Source organism: Ambystoma mexicanum, chromosome 11, assembly GCF_040938575.1.
Source record: "Ambystoma mexicanum isolate Mex_15411 chromosome 11, UKY_AmexF1_1, whole genome shotgun sequence".
Taxonomy (NCBI): domain Eukaryota; kingdom Metazoa; phylum Chordata; class Amphibia; order Caudata; family Ambystomatidae; genus Ambystoma; species Ambystoma mexicanum.
In genome coordinates, this window is record NC_090934.1 from 971,238,788 (window position 1) to 971,261,749 (window position 22,962).

General features: G+C 45.0%; 1 protein-coding gene across 5 annotated transcripts in view; it reads right to left on the reverse strand.

Annotated features, from left to right (window-relative positions):
- CPT1A (carnitine palmitoyltransferase 1A) overlaps window positions 1-22,962 on the reverse strand; it is a 634,145-nt gene that overhangs the window by 269,033 nt on the left and 342,150 nt on the right. For all 5 annotated transcript variants that reach the window (XM_069624124.1, XM_069624123.1, XM_069624122.1 and 2 more), the window contains exons 10-11: window positions 19,654-19,849; window positions 11,864-12,052 (exon numbers count right to left, since the gene is read on the reverse strand). In XM_069624124.1, coding sequence (XP_069480225.1) covers window positions 11,864-12,052; window positions 19,654-19,849 — 385 coding nt within the window. The remainder of the gene's footprint in view (window positions 1-11,863; window positions 12,053-19,653; window positions 19,850-22,962) is intronic.

Consider the following 22,962-nt stretch of genomic DNA (forward strand, 5'->3'; position numbering starts at 1 on the left):
AGGCAGCCTTGCGAAATATATGGGAGTAAAGGGGAATATATACTCTCTTAATGAGACTAGAATATGAACCTCCCCCGCTCTGCCTACTGTGCAGAGCTGAGGCCCAATGAGGCCTTGAGAGGCCGTAGATAAGGGATCGTCGAGACGGGTGTTGCTGTTGTCGACGATTGAAACATGTCCTTGAAAGCCGTTGCCGAAGATCTTGCGGTAAACTCATATCGAAAGGACAGAAAGAAATACTAGAATTAAACTTTTCTAAATAATGGCATCAACCAAGAAGGAACTCTGATGTGTCCAGCTATGATTGTGGAAAAAACAATCAGAGGGACCCCGATGCTTGAAGGACCATGGGTACAGTAGACGTCACACTAGGGATATTACTACTGGCACGCCCTATCGAGGTCCCTTTTAGAGTTTTGAAAACAAAAACTGTAATACTCAGCAGCTACCACTAGAGGTCAGCCTATGCATAGCATGTGATCTAAACAGATTCCACAAGCCTCAGAAAATATGCTCACTGCACTTTCTTGCCCCCGATCCACTCAATCTCCATTGACCCCTAATATTAATTCTGCAGCACCTCTGCTTGTTCGAAGCCAGATAATACCTTCTTGGTCAGAGCCAATTGTTGCCACCATTCATCATTTTGAGGCCAATAATCCCCCTTGTGTCAACAATTTTTGATCTCTGCTCTTCCTTCGTTTCATAGAATTCAGGTATCACCCTCTCAATCTAAACTAACTACACCCATCTATGTTTGACAAGAGATGAATATATATCCTGTTCATAATTACGATAGGGTGTTAGGAGATGCACAATTAAATAAAAGGGAAGTCTCACTTGACACCATGTTTAATGTCCCAAGATTGGCCCAGGAAATCTTTGAGGATCAGGACCCAGTCAAGAAAAAGTTAATCTATTGGTTTACATACATTAAAGACTGCCTATTAATCATTAGCAAAGATATCGTGAACCGTAAATGGGTGCAAATGCCTAGGAGCTATGATGACTCTATACAAATTATCCTCCGATCCGGCAACCTGGTGGAGGGGCCGCTTTCAATTGAATTTCAAACATATTCTCCACCTGGCACTAAAATTTCAATCAGAATCCAGGCACTCGGACAACGTGAAATGAAAGCTGTGCGAGAATTAGGGCAGAATTGTATGGTCCAGGACGTCTCATGCCCATTGAGCTTTTTTTCAATTGGCACATGGGCAAAGGAGACTGACCCAAAACAGGAAAGGGGGCTAGACAGGTTGACTGGCTGAGACAGGAGCTTTCCAGTCCTTTGACTGATACTTCACACAATAAGTTGCTCTGATGGAACATCAAAGGCCTTAATAAACACTTGGGACAATCCAAGTTGGATTGACTTTGTAAGAGGTTTCCAACTGATCCTCCTCCATGAGACATGGTCTATCGAGTCGGTGAATCTGCAGGCGTCAATCTTTTTAGTTACCCGCTAAAAAAGGATGCAAATGGTAAACCCAACAGAGAGTTACCTATATGGTTGGATTCAAAATTAAATTGGGAAGTTAGATCTCGACAGACAGAATTGGCAGATCCACAACGCTCAGTGGGGAATGCATTTATTTATTTACAATATGCCATCTTTGCCGAATTTGATGACCATAGTAGGAAAAACATACAGGAATTGGTTAAATCCTGGGTATCGTCCGATCCCTTGAAAACCCACATTGTGATTGCAGGAGATTTCAACCTCCAGCTTGAGCCAATTAATGAACTAGCAGGGATATAGGAGGATCGAGATGCAGCACAGGGTATTCATCCTTTGGTGGCCATCACTCCCAGAAGGACAAATCGCTATGCCATGGACCTGATTCGTGCTCTTTGTGGGCTGGAATTAAGGGCCTGTAATGGCCATTTGGAAACGGATCACCCTGCTAAACCGACATACATCATCCCTAATGGAAGTCATTGACTATATAATACTGGTCACGGCCAAAGATTGGAAGAGGGTGAGTAGATGCAAAGTACCTAATAAAAACGGCAGCAACCACAGACCTTTGTGTGTACCATTTAGCTTTGATGGAACTTTTGGCCACCAGATAAGACATCTAGCTAGGCGGAGGGGATTGTCCTGTCAGGGCATGCCAGTAAGACAGTTAAGTGGGCCAAAGTGATTGAACAGGATTTGAAACATACTATGTACAATTCTATTCTAGATAACCTTGGAAAACTCTGTAGTGAACACACTTCTGATGAGATTATAAAAGAGTTTGGTAATCTTATTGAAAGGTTATAGCCACACAACTCATACCCCAAGCAAAGTAAAAAAAAAATGTCCTTAATAAAATATATGGTATGATGAAGAATCTAGAGAAGCAAAAGAACAGGTAATGGCTTCTTTAGGATTAGGCCCTGTTGTCAAGAAGTTTTTTCTACGCGAACACAGGCATAACTATAAAATAATAATTGCTGTTAAAAAAGAGGCACGCGTTAGATCTAAATGGACCCATTTTACACAAGCTTTTGAAAAGGGTGACTATATCACTTACTGGAAGTTGGCTTCTAGGTAAGATCTTAACAGGGACATAACTCTCCAGTGTCGTATTCTGGCAGACACCTGATGGAACCATTTCTCGGGCCTATATGGCAAAGACCAGGATCCACAACCAAGCGTAGCCACGTTAAATACTGAAGAAACTGCCATGGTGGGAGGATTCCAGTTTAGTGTGGAAGAAATGGTCAAAGCCATAAGGTCCCAAAACAGTGGAAATGCGTCCGGTTCAGATAAGGTCTCTATCGACCTATTCAAGGATCAGTCAGATGTATGGGGGCCTGTCCTTTGCAGAATTTTAAATGCTGTGATCAAATCTAATTCTGTGCCCGTTTGTGAGAAACCAGAAGGTGCCTCACCCCGCTAGTCCCCGTGGATTTCTCCAAGGTGGCCAGGGCAGGGCCATCGCCTTTGGATCCAGACCCTGGGGGTGGACCAGTGAGGGAGGATAACCTGGGTGAGGGGTCTTCGGGGAGTTGGGCACCTTCACTGTAACACCTTTACCCCATCCAACCCGGTAGGATATGTGGGAAGATTGCCCCCCCTGACCCACCGTTCCCTTGACAAACATTTTTGCACTGACAGCTTGCTCTGGGAGAAAACAGACTCACACCCGAGCAATGTACCCGACATGTCCCACTACTATGGTCCGGCAAGGTCAGGCAATTACTGGTGAACACTCACACCCAACTTCCATTAAAATTCCCCACAGGGATAAAAGGCAGAGTACGAGAGCACATTGTGAGGGAGGCAAAGCACATGAAGGAACAGTGTTTTCCAAACGGCAGCTGAACGAGAGAAGTAAGAGGGCAAACCAAGTAGGGTGCGAAAGAAGGGAGATACCCCTGCCCTTTCCGGCCAGAAACCGTTACTTTCCAGAGTCCTTCAAAAGAAGCGTAAGGCCAGGAAAGCAGACTGAAGAATCCTGCATTGTGTGTCTGAAATACCCAGGGCCCTCCTGCACAGCTGAGCGAGTTGGGGAGGAGCAGCAGCCGCCGTGGTACTGTCCTTGGCTCTAGGATCAAAGCAGCAGCAGGAAGATCAACACAGCCGTTGGGGAGACCAATGCAAGACCGGTCTGTGTTGAAATTAAGGTTGCAAGCGGCAACATTGTATAAAGAGGGCAAGAACAAAGATTGCCACCGCATGCGATGAAAGACTTGAGGAAAGCTTAATAGTTTATGGATGTTTGAACTTCTGTGAAATGCAAGTGACAGTGTGGTCGGGCACCGTGCGTGTGCTCAATCGTAGGTCTCTGTAAGGTATCCAGCTAAGAAGTCACAGAAACAAAAGTAACAGAGTATAATGAGAAATGTATCGAAGTGGTCCTGTAACGGTTTAAGCAAAACGCAACACACAATCAAAAGTCTTCGATTCTTGATTCAAAGGGGTCTGAATCCGATGGAAGGAGATCCGTGGTCTGAGCCCAAACAAGAGAGAACAATTGTGAAACTTGTGCATGTGGAATTCCTGATAAGAAAGAAACTTTGGTGCTTGTTTGTTACATCAGGCCCTCTGGAATAAGAGAATGTTATTGGGAGAGAGACTTTGGCAGAAGGCCCCGATACCTATGCTTTGAACTGTATCCTTGTGGCAGAGATGCCAGAGTGTGTGCGAAGCTTGAGCTTGCCACCTTGTCCCGTGCTGAAAACGTGAAGAAGGGAAGCCAACTGCTCATCTATGCAGACATATCATTTCTTGAACACTTTTCTTTTTGCATTTAGAAGTAAGGATTGGCAATAGGTTTATCAGTATAGTCCCTTTTATTTTGAAAAGGACTCCAAAAGGCTGCGTTATTATTTGATGGTCGTAGCTTGCTCCCACCCTTAGATTTAGATGGGCGTTCAACCAGCCCATTGACGATCAATAAACACCCTTGAACTGTGATCACTTGCGTCTGTCTTCACTGTTATCATGCCTTCCTTACACGCGGTAACATGTGGAATAGTCCCGATTTATAAAAAGGGGGAAGGGACTCACCAGCTAACTACTGCCCTATTTTCCTTTTGGATAGCGCAGGAACATTTTAAAGGTTATTCTATCGCCCTTACAAGCATGGGCTGATGAAAATAATATTATCAGTGACCTTCAGGCTGGGTTTCAGGAAAGTAAGAGTACTTTAGATCAAAGCTTCCAGCTGTTTCTGTTGGCCCAGAAATATACGATGCTAGCTAGGATGAAGTTGTATGCTGCGTTTGTGGACCTTAAAACTGCTTTTGATGGGGTCTCACAAGATATCCTCTGGCAAATCTTGGAGAAAAAGAATGCACCGCCCCATTTGGTTACTATTCTACAGGTATTACATTCCGACAATAAATGGTGGTGTGACACAGCCTGACTGGCGAGGTGACTGCACCTTTTATTGTTTTCCGAGGAGTCAGACAAGCCTGTGTCCTTGCTATTATTTAGCATATATATTGAATAAATAATAGCCTCATTGATCAAGGAGTGTATTAGGTAGGTTTTTCGAAGTCCAATTGGGATTGGACTTTACAAGATCTATCCCTTGATTTCTGGGCCCAAACCTCAAATATAGGCCGGTACCACCCAAGGCTGGTAGAGTGGCAAAGCAGCAAATCTTATTTTAGGAGGAGGAATATGAGCTATAAATCAGTACACACAAATCAGAACATACATAGACCCAAAGAAACACTTACACACTTGTAGTTATATACAAAATAGGGATTTATTATATACATGCACAAGGCAGTTATAAACTAAAGGAAAAATGTATCCACTAGCATCATCAAACATACATTTAGAATAATAAGAAAGCGGGTGAGTATACATTTTTATGTACTTTTCCTATCCACACACGGAGTGACTTCAGTCAGATCAGTAAAAGCACTTATCTAAATTAACTCTGCATTATTAGGTTATAAAAGTCAAATCAAGAATGTGAAGAGCAACAATCACAGGTACGCAATACTGTAGCAACTCTTGTAAGGTTTTGGCAGTCTTTTCCCTAACTGGAAAGCAATACTTCAGTTCAGGGTTTGCAGGGAAACTAGCAATGTCCAATCCAAGAGGGTTAGAAGATTTACTGTTAGGAAACCACCAATGGCCAAGTCAAAAGGAATGCAGCAGTTCTGATGCAAATCCTCTTAGCACAGGTAGGTAACACGTTAGTTGTTCTTGGAAAAAGTACAGGAGCTCAGGGGAAGCCTTCCTGTATGGGCAGGGGCTGTTAGGCCTGGGTGAATGGAAATGGGTAGAAACAGTGCTACCAAAGCAAAGGAGCAGCACAAACTGCTTACAGTAAATTTACCAAGAGTCTCACAGTACCTTGAGAGTGAAGATGATGCAGCTGGACGCCTTCTGGATGCACGACCTCAAACCCGGTCTCCTAGTCCTTGGTCATGGTGAGAAAAGGAGGGAGCCTGGATGGGCTCCTGCAGCAGTAGTCGAGAGAGGGACTCGACAGCAAAACATTCTTATTAATCCTGCTTTGGATCGTGGTTTTGGCTCCTTTTTCTCAGCACCAGGAGCCAACGATCACCACCAGTTGGAATCATCATCTTTTCTCGGTCCTGCACTCTGGTGAGGGGAGTCTGAGGAGAAAATGTGTGCCTCGAGGTCCACAGGGTTGCCACTGAAGTACCAGCAAGATTTGTCAACGGCAAGGCAATGCACTTCAAGATGGTCGAAGTACCCCGGGTTTTGGGATTCTGCAGCCCGGGAAGGTCTCAGGACGTCAGGGGATGGCTCAAATTGAAGTGTGTCTTCAGGCTGGTTATGCCCACCAGCCCAGAGGAGGAAGTAATCCTTAGCAGACCTTCGCTGTTGATTCAAAAACAGGGTCAGGACAGCAGTGGTACTTCAGCAGTGTTTCTGTGGTTACTGGAGCTGCTGCAGGTTTCTCTGGTCGTCGTCTTCCTAGCAGCTTCAGTTCCAGTGGTCGACCTGGCCTCCCAAAAGCCTTGCCTTTTATGCAGGAACCCATTCATTCAGTCCTAAGGACCTGTCAATCACCTGCCGGTCGCTGTGCTTGCAGGGCAGCCAGCCACCCAGTTCAAATTGGTTCCAGCCAGGCATACCCTCAGTCAAAGGCAAGAGAAGTTTCGTGCTACTCCCTAACTTCCTGCCTCAGCAGACACATTGGAGCCTTGGCAGACTTCACAAAGGGATCCCGCCAAAGGCAAAACTCAAAGAGGACACACTGTTAGGCAGAATTGCATGCGGTACTCTCTGGGACCACCACATACAATTAGGACGTCAAGTGTAAGCAAAACTAATCTTTGGTATAAGTCTGTACTACACAGATTTTGGTAGCGAGCTGAGCAGCCAGGTTTATCTCAAGAGGGAATGTGAGCAGTACAAGCATGTTACACAGAGGTCTTACAATCACAGTGGTTCAAGTAGACACTTACACACTCCAGGTTTCTTGGTAAAACACTTATTAATTTATTGCACATTTAGAAAACATTCACTAGAAGGAGGCAACTACACAAATATACTTCAGTACCAAACCAATACATTTGAGTAAATTAGGCTCCCCTGAAATAGGAGCAAAATGGCATTTCAAGCACTTTAAATAGGCATACAAAGGCACACGTTAATAAAATAGATCACATACTTTCTCAGGCAGTGCAAATAAGTGTAGTTCACTAGAGGACTTGATTCAGTTCAGTAGGCCAAAGTCAATGGACTAGCGTCTTGGATAGGAAAGAGCAGTTCTTGTAGTAAACGGTAAAGTCTATGCCAAAGTTCTCCCAAGTAGTGTGTACGAAAAAGAATCATATGTTGGGTCACAAGCTGATTAGGCCTGCAAGTTGGCAAAGTTTCACTACTTTCACCGTGAGAGGTAAGTTCTCTTAACCGGGTTGGCACAGTACCTTAATATTGAGAAAAGATGCAGCTGAAGACGTTGGTTCCTGGCAATTCCTGCAGATCTCACTGTTCCTGAGCCTCAGTCATGGGGACAAGAGGGAGGCCGTCGGGGGACTCCTGCATTGCACGGGGACAGGTCAAACAAGCTAGCAAATCGAAGATCTTCGGTTCGAGTAGCTGTAGTCAAGCACACAATCTGGTGTCCTTCTCCCCTGGTTAATCCTAACCAGCTCCGAGAATGGTATCCAGGTGGCTTACGAGTTGATTGGTCCTACCAACTCAAAAGGAAGAAGTCGTCCTTGAAGGGCTTCTTCATCAAGATGAACTTGGCGATTCGGACCGGCAGCAGGACTTCACCAGGCAAACCAAAGGTCCAGTAGTTGCAGTAGCCATCCTCTTCCAGCTCGTCTTCGTGTTCGTTCGATCCAGTGGTCGACTCTGCTTTCCAGTCCAAGAGACTCACCTTTTAAACAGTTTTCTCCCATTCATTCCAGCCTAGCTGTCACTCACCCAGCAGGGTGGCTGTCCTTGCCGGACAGTCAGCCAGTTAATCACGCCAGAGTGCATTTTGGTCTCCCAGGAGACTAAGCACAGGGAGTTTCGGGCACCTCTCGCACTTCCTGCCCACCCCAGACAATCGGGCGCCAGAGGCGGTCTTCAGTCCTGAAGCCCGCCAAAGGCGTAGAAACAAAGGGACCATACCTAGTTTGGCATGCAGAGAAACTCTAGAAGGACCTTTCCAAAAAGAAACGGCGAAAAAAGAAGACCGGGACCAAAATCATGGTAGTTTGTTGTAAAACCACTGCCGTTAGCCATTTGTAAAGGAAAGGGTGGCATTGGACTGCTACACGAGTTTCTAGACACAGGGGATACCAGGTAACACCTCCAGCACTCTACAGGAAGATAGTGTGTGCCGGGTCTAGGAATTAAAAAGACTAGTAAAGTCAATTTAAACTTACATTCTCTGGGAAACAGTCATTTATCCCAGAGAAGGTATTTAAACCTTGGGAAAGCCTAAAAAGGCTTCCCTGTGTTACTCAGTGAGGGTGCTGTGTAACACACATGAAAAGATGATGCCTATGGAGTGGCCTAAAACTCCATAATCAAAGAACACAAGAATAAAAATACATCAAAATACATGAAAAGACTGGAAAAAAAGGCTCACACTCTTTCCAGGTAAAATAATCAAGTCCTCAAAATCCAGCAAAGTTACTGGGGGTCTCTAAGGTGAAGGGAATTAGCACATTTATGAGAATTCTCCCTAACACCCATCCCCACCTGGAATGGTAGAAGGGCCAAGCAGGGACACACAAATGTAAAATGGTGATAAAAGATGACTGGGGACATTATAGGGACATGGTCACCCATTGGTGCTGTACTGCAGCTGTGAAAACAGCCTGCGAGTAACTAACAAATAAAATGTAGAAAAAGTGATCCACTGCCACCAGCCATTTATGTTTGTCTGTTGCTGTAACTATAAAAGTTACAGGAGCAGTGGAAAAGGAGTTACTGTGTAGACCCTCAGCACTCCACATAATGTGGGGTGTACTGATGCCACAAAAAAAAGCTAAAGAAGTATCCTGCTAGCCTGGAGAGCAGTAGTTCTCAGGAAAAACGAAGAAATAAAAATGAAAACCCAAGGGACTCCGCAGCAACACTGCACATAGGGTGCCGTGTGCTGCAATAATCCATTACAGATGCCTGTAGTGAAATACATGGAGGAAAGCATAACTCCATTAAAAGTAAAAAGAATTACAGTAGCAGAAAAATAGGGTTCCCATATCAGAGCAAAAAGAAAGAGTGAGTGGTAAAAAGTCCCACTCACTCAGGGAATGAAGCAAAAACGTGCTTCGGGGGGGTGAAGGTTGGAGGGGGGGGAGAGACTCTCACGTTGAGGGGTATTGGCACAGGATATGAAAATTCTCCCTAACAAAGTGTATGGACTGTCCGAAGATGGGGTTGATCAAATTCCCTGCATTATTTTATACAAATGACACTGTACTCCTGTGCACCTCTGCCAGAGGCCTTAACGCTACCCTGGCGGTCTTGCTAAGAAAATGCAGTGAACTTGAGATGAACCTGAACGTGGATAAAACAAAGGTTTTGATTTGACACAGTTTGCCAGTCTACATTGAATATTACTGTGGATAGGTGCAAATTTAACAGGTACCCATGTACGACTATCTGGGCGTCAGCTTCCACGAAAGCGTTCATTGGTCTGCACAAATTGAAAAGGCCTGTACCAATCTAGACAAATGTAGCGGAGTGACAAGATCTTCCTTTAACAGCCATGGGGGAAGCGCTGTATCCCCAGCTACTGGTTGTACCGTAAACAAGCTATCCCTGCATCTCTTTTTAAGGCAGAGCTTTGGGGATCCGCAAATACTTTGTGCCTAAAAAGTGTTGAAAATAATTTCTTGAAGCACCTTTTGATGAACCCAAAGGGCTCCCCAAATATGCGTCTAACCCTTGAGGTGAACATTTGTCCCACAAGAGAGCTTATCTCTATTAAACCAGTACGGTATTGGATTAGATTGTGGAGTACCCAGGTTTTGGATGGATACAGGGCATTTGTTGAGCCTGGAAGTGGCAAAATTGTGCCTTGGGTTGCCCATGTAAAGAAAACATTGCTTGCCTTGAATGAGCTAGGGCTGAGAGAGGATCTGCATGGTCTTGATAAGGCTGTTGCTCTTAGGAGTAAGGGCACAGCTGCCATTATGGCAAGGATGAAAATGGAAGAAAAGGTCAGCATGCTTAAATTGGGCCCCAAGTATCTTACCTAAACTGATTTGGGATTCGAATGCTCTCTTGATTATTAAACCTGCCATACACTAGAGCACTTTAAAAAAGTTTTAGACTGGGACTGTTATATATAGCTTCCTTTACTAAGTCATGGTCTCCAGAAGAGACAGGAATGTGTCCCCTGTGTAGAGTGGGCAATCAATCTATTTTTAATTTCCTGTTATATATAGCTTCCTTTACTAAGTCATGGTCTCCAGAAGAGACAGGAATGTGTCCCCTGTGTAGAGTGGGCAATCAATCTATTTTTAATTTCCTGTTTTTCTGCAATGTGATAAGGCCATTGAGAATAGGTTACCTGAAACCAATAGTTGGGAATGCTAGCATACGCTCCCGACTAGAAGCACTGAATCTTTGTAAAGGAAGTATAGATCCCTATACAGCACGCTGTGTGGCTCGCTCTATTCATCATGCATGGCTACGTAGGGCTAAATCCATTGCCACTTCTAGTTAATTATAGCCAAGCTAAATGATAATAATAATAATACTATATAGTGATGCGGACATTGTGGTGCTGCACACTTGCTCTCCCCTCTGCTTCCCAGGTCCCTCCTACCTTGAATTTGTATCTCTTTAATATTACGTTTTTTAACGCATTATTAACTATTTGTTGTTTTTATTTGTTTTAAAATTGTTATGCTTATCAAATGTCTGCAATAGTAATTGTTTTTATGAACTTTATGGTTTTATGCCGAATAAAGTTTTGTTACTACTACTACAATGATATTTCAGGGGATTTTGCTGAAAGATAAAGGTTTTGCTCCAGTTCCACACAATGGAACTCTCAAAGTATCACCTTGCTAAAGCTAGCAATGACCTGTAAATAAGGAGATGACAAGGTGCTCAACAAAACAATTGGTACCTGATATTTGACTTCAATAACACAAACCTTTCAGGATTGACAGAAAAAAACTAGGAGTGTCCCACTCTATTGCAACCAACAACCTGCAAGCATAAGGAAAGCCCATTTTCTTGTTGAAAGTAAAAAAAAAAGAATCTGAATCATTAAGTCTGTGTGCTCTTGATCACAAATAAGTGGTTCCAGTATTTAAGACACAGTATACATTATTACACTTGCCCTCCTGGTCTCCCTTGAGCTTTTGCTTAGTCCCCGTGGCCCTCTTCCTTCCCCACTACACCCCTCCATTTCACTTGCACTTTGTACTCTTACCCTGCACTTCGCTTCCCACCACAGCTCTTTCGCATTTGCGCAGTACGGCACGCCCCCTGTTACAGCACTTGCACGATCCGAATGTCACAAGGCCTAGTAGGACCGGTTTCGTTATCTTTCTCCCTTGGCCCCTCCGCCACTCCCCTCCCCCCCAGCCACCCCCTGCCTTTTTTCCCCTTGTGGCACTGTGAAACACCATTTGTGGTATAGGAAACTTACAAATATCCAATTATATCAATAAATAAATAAATCCTCTTGCCGCCGGCCATAGGTAGGAGGCTGGAGGTTCACGCACCACAGTTGTAGTCAAGCGTCATGATGAGATTAAGCATCATATCAGTCCTTTGCATGCTGGGGTCCTGGGAAAATCCAGTCACTCTCTGTACACTGGATACTCAATGGTTTGAACCATGTAGACAAAACTTCTGGTAGGAAATTATGACCAGAATCTAGGGCTTTTTTCGGCGTTTGCAATGATAGCCCATCCTATGCATTCATAACATTCCCAACCAGTTACATTACTGAAAGAAGAATCATACCTATCATAACATTTGCCATGCAGTAGAGATTTGGCATAGCTATCCAACGAGGTCCCTGGATCTTCTTTGTTGTAGCCCTGTTCCGTTTCATCCAGAGTTACAAAGAAAGCTGATTTTTCCACAGCGTCCAATGACTGCTTATTCTTCCCATTTGCAAAATGGGCCTTGCGAGATTTCGCCCAAGGTACTCTGCAACAAAATATATTATTTGTCTACAATTCTACTTTACATGATATAACCTCCTCAGTCATAATTCAAAGAAAACATATAATCCAAACTTCTGAATGAAAAAGAAATGTTGATGACAAAAAAAGCTCATATTATTAAACAAATCCTAGTTATGTATGGATATTATAAATGGACACATGGATCCTAGGTATGATGTCCTGGGAAGTTGGAAGGACCTTGTGTGAAATTCAACACATAATATTCCTATAAATAAATATATTGTAACAATTCATTCCAATTTTCCAAACATTTCATATATTCAATCTTCTTGGCGACTGTTGTATAACTTAAAAGAAGTGTTTCATTTCCAAAGAGACATGTGGCTCAAAGCTTGACCAATGCATTTCAGTCTTTTGACCATCTTTAGGGACTCTATTCTGACCACTGTGTTGTGGTAAAAATGGAGTGGTTTGTCCTTTGGTGTTCTGGTACACATGCAGCCAACTTGGCCGGGGATCCTTAAGAGCGATCCCTCCAATGTCAGATGGCTGCACAAAGGCACTGTGGCCAGAGCCACCATATATAGGAGATTACACTCCATATACCAAGAACAGGATCAAAATTAAGGATCCTCAGCAAGTAAGCTGCATCCTTACCAGAACTCGAGAGGACAAACAACTCAATTTTTACCATGACAGCGGCCAGAATGGAGTCCCTGAAGATAGTCAAAAGACTGAAATGCATTGGACAAGCTATGACCCTCATGCGCGTCCGGAAACAAAGAACCTCTTTTGAGTTATACAACAGTCACCAAGAAGATTGAATATATGAAATGTTTGGAAAATTGGAATGACATGCATTACTTACCGTAAAAGCATTTCTGATGATTTTATCTGCTTAGATTGACATGCAGTGCATATAGTCCGACATCCAGTGGTAACCGCAGAGTATTGCATCTGGTCTTTCGAGAATCGAAAGGGGACGTTGAAATGGGCGTGCCTGTAACACTATCCGTGACGTGTAGTGCACCCAAAATCCCCCACCCGTCGAGGCCCCTCCGGTTGTATTTTTTCTGCCGTGAGGGAGCCTTATGACTATCGTATGTGAGTACAGAAAAGAGAAAAAAGCAGTAGAACGTCTATGTTCCTTCCATCCGAGCAGGGAGGAAGGGTGGGCGCATGTGAATCTAAGCAGATACAATAATCAGAAATGCTTTTACGGTAAGTAATGCAGGTCTTCTGATGCTTGTTAATTTGCTTAGAATCACATACTGTGCATAGACTAGCGAGCAGTACCCGGAGTTGGAAGTGGGTTGTGAGAAGGAACAGTAGTGAAAATATGTCTTAAAACTGCTTGTCCCACCTGGGAATCAGACCTAGAGTAAGTGTCTAGGCAATAGGGTTTTGTAAATGTGTGTACAGAACTCCAGGTTCTAGGGGAACATTTGCAATGAATGCTATGGAATCTCCCGTGCCTCGAGTATCGTGTGCTCTAGGCTTGAAGGGCAGTTATTTGACAATCCACCTTGAGATAGTAGATTTGTAGACAGGGTCTGCCCCTCTACCCACTGCCACTGAAACAAAAAACTGGTTTCTCTTTTTTAGTGGTCAAGTTCTTTCCAGGTAAAACATGACTGCCCTTCGTATATCTAGTGTGTGCAGGCTTCTTTCCACCACGTTGGAGGGTTTATGGAAGGTTGGTAGTTCTATGGATTGGTTCACATGGAACTTGAAATTAATTTAGGCGCAAACCTAGGGTGAGTGCGCATAACCTCTGAACTGTAACAAAGTGGTCTAGAACGGAGGGCTTGTAGTTCACCGACTCTTCTTATGGAAGTGATAGCTATTAAGAAGGCGGTCTTGTAGGTAAGATCCTTAAGACTTGCTTTATGCATGGGCTCGAAAGGAGACCCCATAAATCTAGTCAATACGGCATTTAGGTCCCATCGGGAGCCAGGTTAGAAACGGGGGGGGGGGGGTGAATTATTTTTACTCCCTCCATAAAAGCCTTGGTACCTTCCACCACAATACTTTCTGTTCTGACATAGTGTAGGCTGAAAGAGCAGCTAAGTGAACCTTTAGCGAGTTTAAAAACCAGGCCCGAGTCTAGTAAATGAGTCGGTTACAATACAATGTGGGTAGGAGAGCAGTCAATGGGATTGATGCTCATGATAAAGCACTTCCACCTGGAGTAGCAATATCTGGTGTTAGGTTTCCTAGCCTCTCTGAGTATGTCCATGCATCTCTGAGGGAGTTGGAGGTGTCCGAACTCTATAACCTCAGGAGCCAGGCCGCTAAATTCAGAGTTTGCAGGCACGGGTGAAGTGTTTCTCCTCTATCCTGAGATAACATGTTGTATGGGCAGGGTAGTTTCACTGGGGGAGAGAGAGACTTCTCCATCAGGTGAGCGAACCAGGGTTGGCGAGCCCACATTGGGGCCACCAATATCATAGCGATTGGTTCCTGGTGCATTTTGTGCACGATCTTGTTGAGTAGGGGAGTCAGGGGGGAAAAACGTAAACACATTTCCCTGACCATGTGATCCAGAGACCGTTCCCCTTGGAGCGGTTCGGAGGGTACCTGGAGGCGTAATGTTGTCATTGAGCATTCTCCAGAGTTGCAAACAGGTCGATGTCTGGGAAGCCCCATTCTGCGAAAACGTTGGAGACAATGTCTTCTTGTATTCGCCATTCGTACTCCCTGGGTAGAGGGAAATCTCTGCTGAGTACGTCTGCCAGAAGATTGAGTTCCCCTGGAACATGTTGTGACAACAGGAACATGTGTTTGAGAGCCCAGTTCCAAATGTTCAGGGACAGTTTGGACAGCCCCGGAGAGAGAATGCCCCCTTGTTTGTTCAGATAGTACATGGCCGTGGTGCTGTCTGTAAGGATCAGGACCATCTTTCCCTGCAGTTGTGTCTGAAAGGCTTTCAGAGCTTTGAATATTGCTAACAGCTCCAACAGATTTATGTGGTTGGATGCTACTTCTGAGGACTAAATGCTGTGCGCCGTCTGCTGGAAATAGTGATCCTCCAACCCCGTGAGAGATGCGTCTGTCATGAGAGTGGCTTCTACTGCGGGGATGGTGAAGGACTTTCCCTTCAAGAGGTTTTCCCTCAACCACCACTGCAGAGAGAATGAGGGCTGGCAAGACAATCACTAGATCGTCCCATTGTCCGATGGCCTGACACCACTGGCTGTTGAGCCACTCTTGCATTGGACGCATGCGCAACCGCGCGTGTGGAACCAAATAAATGCATGACGCCATCACATTGCTAAGTCATATAGCCTTGCGTACTGTCACCTCCCGACTGGCTACATATTGAGGGATTTGAAACAACATGTTTTGGACCTTCTCGTAGGATGGGAAGATGAGGCAGTCCTTTGTTCAAATTAGAGCCCCTAGGAACTGCTTGACTTGACTGGGGTCTAAGCTGGATTTCTTCTCGTTGATGGAGAATACCAGGCTGAATAAGAAGTTTATCGTCTTTTGAGTGTTTGACAGGCATGTTCCGTAGGAATCCCCTGTTATGAGCCATTTGTCGAGGTAAAGATAAACTGGGGTGGATAGCCCGCGCAGGTGTGCCGCTGCCACTGCCAGTACCTTTGTAAATACCCTCTGTGCTGAGGCAATGCCGAAGGGTAGTAATTTGAACTGATCGCATTTGTCTTTATCATGAATCTGAGGTATTTTCTGTGCGCTGGCAACATTGAAATATGAAAGTATGCATCTTTCATGTCCAATGTTGCCATGGTAATCTCCCTGTGTGAGCAGGGGAATTACTTCCTGCAGAGTGACCATACAAAACTTTTGAGGTTTTCCATATGTGTTCGCTGGGCGCAAATCTAGTACAGGGTGCATGGTGAGATCCTTTTGGGTACAAGGAAGTACACTGAATAAATGCCATTTACCTGTAGAAGAGGTACAACTTCTATGGCGCCCTTTTCCTGCAGGATCTCAACCTCTTGCAGCAGGATGCGCAGGTGTTCCAGCGTCAGGCATCTTGATCGTGGAGGTCTGAATTGGGGGGTCTGGAAGAATTCTATGCAGTACCCATGGGCTATCGTCTGGAGTACCCACTGGTCTGTTATCCCCTCCCATGCTTGAAGAAATGATGGTAGTCGGCCCCCGACCAGGGAAGCATGGGAGGGGACCCATATCTGCTGGTAATTTCTGACCTGAAGCTGGGGAGCCTCTAGGGGTGGAATTCCAGGCCCCTTCCTTTTCCACGTCATTGACCTCTTGGGGATACGGGGAGGCATAGCTGGTACCGAGGCGAGGACCATTTATTTCCAGAGCCGTATTGGTTGTGAGGGGAGCGAGATTGGCCACGAAAGTAACGTCGAGAACCGCCCCCTCTTCTTCAGAAAGGCCTCTGGGAGATTTGATCCAGGGTGACGTGTTGCTTCTTAGCGGTTTAAAGCACCTCATCAACAGCTTTCCCAAATAAGTTGGTCTCCTTCACCAGCTTATTTATCAATAAAGCTTGGGTTTCTGGTTTGAAACCAGAGTTGCGTAGCCAGACATGCACCTTGTGCTAAGGTCCTGCCAGCTGTTTCTGCAGCATCCAAAATATTTTTGAGAATACTGTGATTAACCTGTTTGCCCTCAGTTACAATGGAAAGCAGGCAAGCCTGCAACGGTTCAGGGAATTCTTGAAGGCCCTCTTGTAGCATATTCCATTGTATGTCTGAATAGCTAGCCAACAAAGTGGTGTTGTTACCTATGTGAGTGGAAAATGCTGCAGCAGTTGTGACTCTTTTCCCCAGTGCATATAACCTGTTGCACTCCTTGTCAGGGGGCGCTTCCCCGGTGGACAGGGGGACCCTCGCCCTTTTTCTGGTTGTGGTTCCCACCAGGGAATCTGGAGTAGCATGTCCCCTGATGTAGAGGGGATCATAAGGGGAAGGGCGAAACAGTTTGACTCTCGGATTGACAACCCTTGTAAGGGCAGGGGTCAACAATGAAGGAGCCAAGCGTTTTTGATTGAATTTAGCAATGGAATAGCTTGGCTGGCAGGTGGCTTTTCTTTTAAGATCTCCGACAAAATAAGCCTTTGGTACAGCTTCCTGAGTAGCAATCTGGAACTGTTCCACTGCCCTCCTTAAGATTAAACACCATCTGGTCGTCAACTGGGGAGGCTGTCGAGCAGGTGTGGTAGGGGGGAATCCATGCATGGGCCTCAGGTTCCGGTGCTGCAGTTGGTGATGCCCAAGGCTGAGGGTCGACTGACTGGCTGGCCATCTTCCCAACCCTCTGTGGGGTCAATGGGATCACCCACAGGATCCCCAAAGGGATCTCATCGTCAGTGAGGTCATAAGACTCTTCCTCCTGAAAGGAATGAAAGGTCTTTAAAATTTTGCCACAGGAGTAAAATGGCTCTCTTCTCGAGGCCTTTTGGGTGTGAACTTCTTGAGAAATCCACAAATCTCTCTAACCTATTCATACACCCCTCACACTTCTCCCTGGTCCATAATGAGGAGCCAGTTGGAGTTTAGGAGTGGAAAAGGCTCTTCTAGCTGATCTTCTCTACAATGTCGAGATTTTTCATTTAACGTCGAAGAAAGAGACATACAGCTCTCTGTGAAGTCTGAGGTTCTGATGTTTGTGGCGTGTCTTCAGACGCGTCCTTCGGCCCATCTAGGTTTCGACAAGTCCCTAGGCCTATCTTTTGGTTTTGACAAGTCCTTAGGTTTATCCTTAGGTTTTGACGAGTCCTTCGACTGTTTTTCTTGATTTGCTGCCGAAACGATTTTAGCGATGCTTTCGGTAATGCTTGGTGTAACAGGAAAGTGTATGGACTGGGCTGGCGGTTGCACGGTTGTTTTCTGCTAACTGGGGCTTTGTGCGGCATCAGTGCCTTCTGCGTCTCGACAGTCGATTGAACATTGGTCGTAGCGCCCTTTGATTTAGACTGCCTGGACGCATGCCGCACCTGCAGTTGCGGGGAGGGCTGCCGAGCATGAGGATCAGCGGGCACTGCCAAACTATTCCGGTGTGCACGTTGGTGCTATGGAACGCTTCAACTGTTTCGTCAAAGACCGACCGGGGGTTGTGTCTTTAGTGTGGGAAGAATGTGTCCTTGTCGCCGAAATGTACAGTCTCCATAGCAGGACTCACGTCGTGCCTAGCGGGGCCGGGGCCGGACGACGCGGAGCGAGAGCGCTCAGCTGTGAGGTCAATGGCCTACAAATTGGAGTCCTGGTCGTCACTAAACCCTTCGTCACACTTGGCGGTTGCGGCGGCGGGGGAACTACTCTCTGCCTGCGACATTACATAGGCCGCCCACCGCTGAACACAGTGCTCCTTTTGGGTTTTGGGACGCAAGAGCTTACAAGCCACAAAGGCCACCTCATTGTGTTTAAGGGGAAGACACCTATTACACTTAAGGGGGTTGTCTTTCCACAGGAATTTTGCCTTGCATGAAGGACAAAATCTAAATGGAGTCCTGTCCATAGCGCAGGAATAACAGTGACAAGTCCAAGGGAACAAAGAGGAAAGAGAAAGGCATTCTTAAAAAGGTAATGTCCACCCGACCCCACTCTCTCTACTGTGTAGGCCAGCCAGAAGGCCCAGCCACATGGTCGGCAGCGCAGACCGGATCAATTGCCAAAGGTCTGTAGAAGCAGGCTTTGGCGGAAATCAGGAAATAGCTGTCGAGGGAAGGGACGGTCAGATAAGGTAAAATGACCAAAGGTTGATAAATATAACAATATAGCAATGTCTCTAGAAGAGCTCTGCATAAGGTGACCATTTAACTGGGCGTAAAAAAACAATCTGAGGGACCTTGACCCGTGAGGGATTTTGGGTACACCGAGCGTCATGTTAGGGATAGTGTTACAGGCACGCCCATGTCGACGTCCCCTTTCAATTCTCTAAAGACAATGCAATACTCTGTGGTTACCACTGAATGTCAGAGTATATGCACAGCATGTGATTCTAAGCAGATTAACAAGCATCAGAAAAATGGTTACAATATATGAATTAACATTTATAGGAATATTATGTGTTGAATTTTGTACAAGGGCCTTCCAACTTCCCAGGACATCATACCTAGGATCCATTTGTCTATCAGTATTCCCATACCTCACTGTGCATGTGAGGCTTGTTGACAACAGGACCACAGACCTACTTTAGATAATTTAGAAGAAAAACACAAACTTTACACAAATTAGCAGTGCCCAGTCACCAAATCACGTACTCATGGATCTTATACATGTACACTTTCTACACACAGAGGCCTCTGCCTGCATCATATTTCAGTTTCCCATATTTAGGGTAAATGCAACTAGCTCTTACCCACCCTGTGAAAGCACAAACTCCCCACCAATTTCCAACACCTCCCAATCCAACCTCGTTCCACCCACTTCAACCTCCCACTACAATCACTCCCATCCCCTCCCAACTTTGCACCAAAATTCCAAAACGCCAACCAACCCTAGCCACCAGCCCACACTATATCTAGGTTTAAGTAGAAGGTTAGTACTCATTTAGAAATACAATACTTTCTCTTCATAATGCACGTTAAACAGTAAGAAGACCATAGCATTTAATGGAAGTGAGCACATAAGGTGTTATATTCTTCTAAATCCTTGGTTATCACATTTCCAAATGTGCACTTACCGATCTCCAGCTGTGAGAGCTGCCAGATGCTCCTCTCCGGGCTGAGGTTCAGACTTGTCATCCAGAATTCTCTGCATCTGCTGCTCAATCTCTCGCGGCTTCAACAGTCGGCCATCATGGTACAGCCAAACTTTGAAATAACGCCCTTTGTGGTAAACCACAATGTGCTTGCTGTCCTTCACGTGTTGGATTGTGTCTAGAATCAAAGGTCAGGCATCAACAGATAATAGTGGTGATCCCTGAGGGACCTTACCTTTTGCTGTGTGATAGTTTTTATTTACAGTTTAATCTAATAGCAAGTACACTTTGGAGGGGGTGTATTTTCTATGGTAACTAACATTTTCCGCCGCTCCAAGTACGATTTACTGTTACTTCTTTAAACTCAAATCGATTGAGCTGGAATAATATGCAACTATATTATGTAGGTTTGTTCATTTAATGAATTTAAAATATTGAAATGGTGGCAAGAGTTGATATACTGTGATGTGAGGTCTGATCAAATTAAATATTAAATATTACCAAAGAATATCATCATAAATAAAAAAAAAGAAAGCCTGTTCCTCTGACACACACACCTTAACAGTTCCGACCTTACAGATCAGATATTGAATTTTCATCTTGAAAAATAGTAATAAACCTACACCACCAAAACACTCTCAAACCTAGTACCCGCCAGTTCCGCTTTGACTATAAAAAGGCATAACCCCAGTTTAGTAACAGCACACATGTTAAGGTGCAAAACAAGGGTTCCAGTTTTCCTGCGAGGTTAGACAAGAGTTTCTGACGGGTGTTTTATTGTCCGATTGCAGTTCTTTGACAATTTATCAATATTAGACTTCACTAAAGGAAGAATATTGTTCAACATGGAAGTGCCCCTTTAAGTGACAAAGCCACACATGTTTACAGTGAAGACATTCACTGAATAATATGGCATTCGAAAAATATGGTCCAGAGAAATTCTGTGATTTAAATCAGCAGAGGATTTAATACAAACATCGTCAAAGTGATTTACTCAAACATGTGCTTTGATATTTGCGAAAAATTAGAAGGCAGAGGGTGTTTTAGAAAACCTGCTGCCGAACACGGCTACAAACAGTATGCGTCATGGAAATACAGTTACTTGCTTTTCTTCCTCCTCCCCGTCCCATTCCTTTCAGCAAAAAGCAGAATTAATCTATCAAGATGGGAGCAGCACTGCCTCATAATGTGTGTTCCTCTCTTGCTGCAACCCTCACCCTCGAAGTGACTGTTTCACAGATAACACCCGTTAGGGAAATGCTTCCTTTTAGCAAATTTCCATCCACTGATTTCAATGGAATCCTGAGCATATTAGTCAATGCATTGGTATCCGGGCTGTTTTGTTTGTGAGAGGTCCGTTTAGCTTCATTTACCTGCTCAACTCATGTTTTGGGGGCACAGGTCTGGCCTCGAGGCTGCCATTGGAGACAAAGTTTTTCTCCCATTTACATTTTCCTGTATTTTGAGATTGAAGACAAGCCACCTTCAGTGAAGCGTTATTGGGATACTGCATCCCTTTTACATTTCACCTAGCGACATTTGTGTTACCTCAGTGAAAATGGCATTTTTAGTACATATATTAAAAACAGCTGGTCCTCGTGTTTCAAGTCCTGTCTCTTGTGCCATCTTGCTTTTTGGCCACCTTCCTGCCCTCTGAATTTGGAAACTCCCAAAAAAGGTAATGCACTTTCGCAGGATCCAGTAGTGGATTCCTGGTCAGAATTCTGGGTCTCTGGAACTGGTTGTTATTGGTAGAGGGATCATCTCGCCCCAACCGACATTTCTGCAAGAGGATGTTTGTTGCTGTGCAGATGTGAGGAAGCTGGCTGCCTATGAATAGGCAGCTGGCTGTCTATGACTGGACAGCCACTACCTGTTTGAAAGGTGCAGATCAATTTCAATGCAGGGCTGTGCAGCCCACAGCCTGGATTTTGGCTAAGAAGAAGGAACTCGGAGCCGTTTGGGAGGTCGCCACAGAAACCAGGATTCCAAGGAAAGAAGATACTGCAGAGAAAAGCCAAAAGACTGTGGTGGAATAAACAAGCATTGTCAAAGCCAGCCACTGTGGATCCTCGGAACCGTCTTCAGCAACCAGGGAAGACCTTCGCCAGTGTCGTCATCCCATAGACTGGTGAGCCTGACCACTCCTGTCCTGCCATCGATGGGACTTCAGAAAAGGCATTGGAGCACCCGCATCGACTGAACAAGCATCCTTGTTGCAACGGACACTGTCTCGTCTAGAAGCCTGACACTTGGCAGATCTTCAACTTGTGGCTCAGGTACCTCCTTGCCTTCAGGCAGGTCTTCTCTTTTGTGAAGAGGGGCCCGTCTGGAGCCTGTCTTACCGTCAACAAGACTGATCCTGCATGGCCCTACCCAGGGTCACCTTTCATTACCTGGAGGGGCTCTGGCGGTCAGTCTTTGTCGTTTGAGTTGCAGTGGCTGTCTTTAAGGGATGTCTGTCCAGTCCAGCTGGTGAATCTGTGGAATCGCGTCTGCATCAGGGGATCAGAAACACTGCTGGCAAGACCCAAACTCGATAAAGAAATCCAACTCTGAACCTGCAGTCCCTGCACCAGGACGAAAGGCAAACGTAGTTATTGGAGTGTATCCTTCTGATCTGGGGTGGTAGTTTTCTGAATCAAAGTTCGAAGACCGAGTACACTTACCACTTATGGGCCCCTCACTCCATCGGGTTTCAAATGGCATATAGCCCACTCCCTAATAACTACTCTTAACAATGGGCAGTGGACTCCAGGCTAGGAATTCCTTGATGATGACCTGTCGCCTAGTGGTAATTGAGAGTTGCCCCTTCCACTTGGGAAAATTGATTTTATCCTTAAAAGTGCACTTTTGACTTTGCAGCCTTGATTTTTCCCTGCCTATGTGTATTTCTCTTCTACCTAGTCCTTTGCGTACATCTTGTTTTGAAGGCAAACATGCTCTCGGCTTTAAAAAAAAAGAAAGACCTGTTACCTTCCCAGTAAAACAAGTCAGAATGTTAATAGCAATAAACCACTCCTGGTGGGGGCATTACCAGGTCTGGTAATGCCCCAGGGCATTAAGGCCTGAGCCCAGGGGCATTATTGGCAGCAGGTTAACTGATGGGGACCACATTTGTTGTTGCATCTCATACCATCACACAAACAGGTCATGCTCACTGACGTGTAGGTTTACTGCTATTTTCAAGAGTACATCATTTTGGAACTGAATGACAGTTGGCACTTCAAATCTAATTACAGAAAGCTTCTTAGGCCACATTCAACTATCAGCCGCTGACAAATCACTAGG